At 39.0% G+C, this 6,326-nt stretch overlaps 1 protein-coding gene across 1 annotated transcript; it reads right to left on the minus strand.

Moving 5' to 3' along the window:
* Positions 1 to 1,110: 1,110 nt before the first annotated feature.
* LOC125500995 lies at positions 1,111 to 3,504 on the minus strand. The gene is made up of 2 exons (XM_048655422.1): positions 3,501 to 3,504; positions 1,111 to 3,386 (listed from the first exon to the last, which is right to left on the minus strand). Exons 1-2 carry the CDS (start codon positions 3,502 to 3,504, stop codon positions 1,111 to 1,113), a joined length of 2,280 nt encoding a protein of 759 aa, XP_048511379.1.
* Positions 3,505 to 6,326: the final 2,822 nt, after the last annotated feature.

The following is a 6,326-nucleotide window of genomic DNA, read 5'->3' on the forward strand; positions in this document are numbered from 1 at the left end:
ATTTTGATCAACTTGGCTCGATCTGCTGTGAACATCAACTGACAGAATATTGCAAAATAGCGATGCTTTTGACAAGTTTCGACAACTTAATGCTCGCAGGAGCTGGCCGGCGCTGGCCGGCGATGCGCTCATTTGGCCAGTCCGTCACAGCACGAACCGTCGTTTTTCCGGAAAGGATTGGGTTCCGGTGATCCTTTCCGTCAGCATTCGCGCCGGGCTGTGCTGTGCCGGGCAAGTGGGCGACAACCTTAATACGAAAGACCAGTGAGAAAGTATAACCTGCGCAAAAATGGCTGATACAAAAATAGACATTGGGTCTGTGACAAAATTTGACGGCAGAAATTTCCAGCAGTGGAAATTCCAGATCAAGTGTGCGCTAAGAGCCAAGGGCATATACGGCATCGTAGTCGGAACAGCAGGGCTCATAGCGGGCAACTAGGCAAAAAAAAGTGAGAAAAGTGACTTGCAGTATTTCAAAAGTGACTAAATAGTGACTAAAACTGATGAATTTTGGTAAATTTATGAATAAATATGGATCAGTTAATCATACGCGAAGTACTTAGGTGTGTGATGTTCCGTGTTCAGCACATGCGTATCGAACCCACGTTCTAATATGTCTTATCCCACAAACTTCGAGAAATTAATTTCTTCTTTTTAATGGAATGATAATAATGTTTTGCAGCTTATGTTCAAGTTTCAGCGGTCAAATTGTTGATCTACTATTTTTAAATAAATATTCCAATCCGTAAAGTCCTATCTTCTCAATGTGGGCTACGGCATATTAGAACGTGGGTATCGATATCCAAGTTGTGAGGATGACAATATGTATTCACAAAAAAAGTAACTACTATTATGAACTGTATCAATCAAGTTTTATTTAGCAACGGAACAGAATGAGTTTTAGCCTATATAAAACTTTGATTCAATAACCCAGCATAACGTGGCACATAATAAACATTTTTATGTAATAACAAAATTGAACAAAACAGAAAATATTACTTATAGTAAGTGTCAGTCTTGAACATATGCTTAGAAATTATCAGTACGGTACTATTTTTATTTAGGAACTTTATACCACTGAAGGAAGTACCTTCTTTGGCTCTTACTTGCTTACTTGCTGTCGGCCTTATTTATCAAATATGACTTTTTTACTTCGAGCTTCTTATAAATGGATTCCCGCTTGCTTTTCTTGTTATCTTCTTCTTTTCTTAGGTGTTTTACACTTTGCAACATACTTTGTGCTAACTGTATCTCTTCCATATCCTTATTTCCGATTGCCCTGTTAAGTCTATCGTTTGCTTCAGTGAACAATTTATCAGCCAATTTCCTCTGTTGTTTTTCTTCCTGGTCGGCACTTTTAAATTCTGTCTCAAGTATTTTGAGTTTTTTTCTGGATTGTTCCATTTTCTCTTTCAAAGCTCTTTTCTTTTCAATTTCTGGTTTTTCTGCGTTTCTTGTAACTTCTTCTTCCTTTGCCGCCCTTGCCACCTCTTCCAAATAGTTTTTGTATTTCAGGTGAGCACTCTCTGCTGCAAGTATCAGTTTCTTCGTCATGGGAACTAATTCTGGTTTATTTTGAAATCTCTTCATGCCATCCTTAATATATATTTTAGCATTCAACGTTTTCAATGACATTGCCGTTTTGTCTTGGGTGAGGATTCGACCAGAAGATGAAAACCCTCTTTCAATATCAGCACTTCCATGAGAAAGTGAGAGACTGGCTTTGACAATCTTACTAATATTCGGGTATTTTTGTTCCCCCAATCCAGTTTTGAGTTTCATGATTTCTCTCCAGAAGTGATCAATACGTTGAGATTTGTTGTCAGGTAACTTTTCCATGGCAAGCATTTTCCATTCATCAGCTAACTTGATACTGGATATTTCCAATGGCAAGGCATCTACTATTTTTTGTATGCTTCGAATGAATGCTTCTTTTTTTATTGCTTCCGGCTGGAGACATCGGAAGTGCTTAGTAACTGTTCCAATGAAGAGACAGGTTTTGGTGAGAATGTGCTTTGCAGCTTCCAGATAATGATTCTGAGCTTTTTTTAAAAAGTGTACACGGTCGACTCCAGGAAGGGATTTCAAAATGTCCTGAACTTCACTCGTGCAATATACTTCAGCAACAGGCAGTAAATTCTTATGAAGAAACGGATCATTTTCGTTCAATGGATTAGCAAGGACGTGTGTTTTGCAAATCCTTCCAGCCAAGGTGTGAAACAGCAGCTTCAACTCGTCGTGAATCAACGGTTCTTGGCAATGATATTTTCGTGTGAAACTTTGATGAACATCGGCCGATTCGATAACAAAACATATTTCTGCTTTCAACGTGGGATTCTTCAAAGTAGTGGCTATATCGTCGCCATGCTTTGAAGGTAATTGTTTTTGTTTTGGTACTGCTTTTAGAAAAAACTCACGAATTGCTTCCCACTGTTCAAGCAGTCGGCGTGCAGAGTCTTGTAAAGTCAACCATCTCGATGGAACATGCTTTATAAATCGATGAAATGGAACACTACAGTTCTGTTGAATTATAGTATAATCTTCCCAGCGCTTTGGCCAACCATCAAAATAGTAAAAAACTTGTATTGCAAGTTGACTAACGTTATGCCCCAATTGTTCGAGACCTTTCAAAAAAGCGTTGTGCACGATGTGGATGTTGCATGTTCCAATGTCAAGTAGGCCCTTGTTCCTTCCAATTTTTGCATGTTCATTTACCAATCTAAAGACTTTTTTGTTGACATTTGGTCCATCGCTGCCTAGCATAAGTAGACGATGAACAGGAAGACCAGCATTGTCCAGTGCTTTATAAATTGATTCTTCAAGATCTTCGGCTTTAGCTTGCCCTAGAAAAAACGTTTCCAAATGATGGATTACGACTAGTTCCTCGGTCTCTGACCAATAGCGTAGTGCTACCTGCAACTCTTTTTTGCTTTCATTATTGGTCGTCTCATCGTATATTAGTGTATACCAAGCAGCTGAACAGTCTTCCAAAATCGTTTCACGAAAGTACGGCCCAAGAGCTACCGTGATGACGTACCTAAGTTTCGCAGGACTCAAAGTGAATGCAATCGGAACGCTGTTTGGAAACATTTCTTTAAATAGATCTGGAATTCCTTGGGATGATGCAGCAGACCAATCAGATACAACGATCTTAAGACACCACAAGATTTCAGCCTTCGTAGCTGCGGATTTAGATGAAAAGAGTTCGATTTGATTCGGAGTGTCTGTTTCAGAAGCCTGGAGTGTCTGCCCAACAAGGTTTGACGGCTTCTTAGTGAGATGGAGTTGATGGACGTCTAGCTTTGTCCTAGCATTGGCTGTGTGTTTTGCTGTTGCACAATGTTGTAGTAAAGCCTGGAACCCTTTCTTGTCGCAATTTATTGTGGCTGTACATATTTTGCAGAATATTTCCGCATTGTCCGTTTTTTTTCCCTAGCTTGATATCGGATACCCTAACGAATCGTTCTTTCGGAGCCAGTCACTCTGGATTTTACATTTACCCATCCTAAGCCTCAGTGATAAACTACTCTGCGGCTGTATGTAGAAAAAAGTTTCTATTACAATAAAGCCAAATAAAGCAAATGAATAAGAAGTATTGGTGTACAAAGTTGACTCAAATGAACGATAAACAGATATAAATTTAATTGAAGTGAAAACGCTATACGGATACCACTCACCTTTGAATCTCGTACTACCTTCTCAATCTCAGATTATCTGAGATAATATTTGTACGATCACAAAAAAACTCAAACTCGAAAGACAGTTGGCGGTTATGTCACTAATTGTAAGTTGCGGGTGTCTAATAAGATGGATCTCAGTTGATACGGCAGACCGGTTTGCCGGCTGGTCGATACCGGATACGGCAGATTGGTTAGTAAATTATCTGTATGTAGATTTACAATGTACCCACATAAGAATGAAAGCGAAATTTTCTTTATAAAAGAACGTCGGGATCATTGAAAAATAGTTGAAAAAAGTGACTCTTGCAGAAAAAGTGACAAAAAAGTGAGTCCGTGAAAAAAAGTGACTAATAGTGAGAAAAGTGACACACTATGAGCCCTGGAACAGAGAAAATTCCGGCCGCCACGCCAACGGATAACAAAGTCGAGCAGATAGCTACATGGAAAAAGGGCGACGCGGCAGCGATGTTCGTGATGACGACGGCCATGGACTTTTCGCAGATAGTATTGGTGCCGAATTGCGAGACGTCGAAAGCGATGCTGAACAAGCTGACTGCTATATATGAGCAAAAATCGGAGACGAACAAGATGCTCGCCCATGAGAGATTCTCCCAATACCGCATGGACCCGAACGACTCGGTGGCTCATCACATCGCGAAAGTAGAAAACCTCGCCCAGGTCTTGCGAGAAACGGGAGAAAAGATCAGCGACATCGCAGTCATGACCAAAATTCTCGGTAGTCTCCCGCATAAATTTCGCAGTTTCCGTCAGGCTTGGCTATTTCTCGATGAAGAAAACAAACTATCGCGAATTTGACCGCCAGACTCATCGACGAGGACACATCTCTCACCGAGATAGATAATACCGAGAAGGCTCTCGCAGCAGCAACGCTTGTAAACAAAACCAGTGAGCATCAGCAGAAGAAGAAACCTAAAGCTAACATAACCTGCTACAGCTGTAATAAGAAGGGGCATTACGCCCGAGACTGCCGTTCTAAGAAGAAGGGGGAGAAAGGAAAGAAGGGGAAAGAGGACGCGGCCGATTCCCAGAACTCAACAGCCTTATCTGCTGTTTTGAAAACAGAAGCGAATTTCTCTGCTCATGACGACGAGTGAATTATGGACAGTGGGGCATCTGTCCTCGTTACTTATCGGCGCGACTATTTGTCCGAATTCGTGGAAACGCCCAATGCCACGAATATTTCGCTCGGCAATAACACTGAGCTCGTAATTCGCGGGAAAGGCACAGTCACAATCAAGAGTTACATCGATGGTGCATGGAGTGTTAATAAAATCGAGAACGTTCACTACGTTCCCTTTATGACCAGAAATTTATTATCCGAAGGCACAATGACACGCAAAGGATTTAAGATAAACAAAGAAGGAGAGATAGTTCAAGTCCTCCTCAAGGGTAAAGTCATTGTTGTCGGCAAGCGAGCGGATAATAATTTATACGTGATGAACTTTACAACGATAGTTCAACCTAGTGTGAATGTGGCCGATAAAGCGAAGGATTTAAAAATGTGGCATGAAAGACTCGGTCACATTAATCTCCGATACCTACGTGAAGCAGTCGCTAAAAATATGATCGACGGAGTTGAGTTGTGTGATAAAGCAGATTTCTTCTGCGAAGCGTGTGTGTATACATTCAAGATTCCATTACGAACAAAAAAGCAATTGGTTATCGCATTGAAGGTGCAATACCTTCAACATCAAAGAGTTCGAAGCGTTTGAAACTCGATGAAAACATAATAGATGCGTCTATAACAGAAGATGAAACAGCACAAAGTTTTGATAATACGTTGTATCCAAACCCGTCAGAAAATAATTCTGTACGCACTCATATCCCTACAGTAACAGCGATTCCTGAGATTCCTGAAATGTCGTTTGAAAATAGTAGAAACATACTCGACATCGAAGAAAATCAGGCAAACCAGGAAACAATGAAAGATAAGAATATATCTGTTGCCAGAAATGAACTAGAGTCATTAAAAAATGTACCTTTCAAATTTGTTAATTGTCAAGTTACGATTAATATTAATCAAAATTTAAAATAAAAAATAACAGTGATTTTTTTTTTTAATTTAATACATTTATAATGACTGTTTTTTACAATTGACTTTTTTTATGACTTACTTTTTTTGAGAAAAATCAAACTATAAAAATATATCTGTTGCTACAAATGAACTAGAATCATTGAAAAATGTTCCTTTCAAATTTGTCAATTGTCAAGTCCCGACTAATAATAATCAAAAATTAAAATAACAAATAAAAGTGAAGTTTTTTTTCAGATTTAATAAATTTATAATAGTTTTTTATTTTTATTTTTTTACTCCGAACCCCCCCTTCTCTGCGCCCTTACGCTACCGCTCTATACATTACAACCTTCTATAATAATTATATAGGGGTTGAACTTTGCGCAACTTGATAGGAAAAATAGTATTGTTTTTTTCATGGAAATATAAAAATTTGTTAAAATCAGAATGAATTATTCATTCATGTATGTATTATATATATCATGTATATATATATATATTCTTATTTGATGTTTGATTCTTTTTTTACGCATTTATATCAGTATTTTTTATTATATTTATAGATGCCCCCCCCCCAACCCCCCCGGCGGGGGCTCCGCCCCCTGCACCCC

The sequence above is a fragment of the Athalia rosae genome, chromosome 5 (genome assembly GCF_917208135.1).
Source record: "Athalia rosae chromosome 5, iyAthRosa1.1, whole genome shotgun sequence".
Taxonomy (NCBI): Eukaryota; Metazoa; Arthropoda; class Insecta; order Hymenoptera; family Athaliidae; genus Athalia; species Athalia rosae.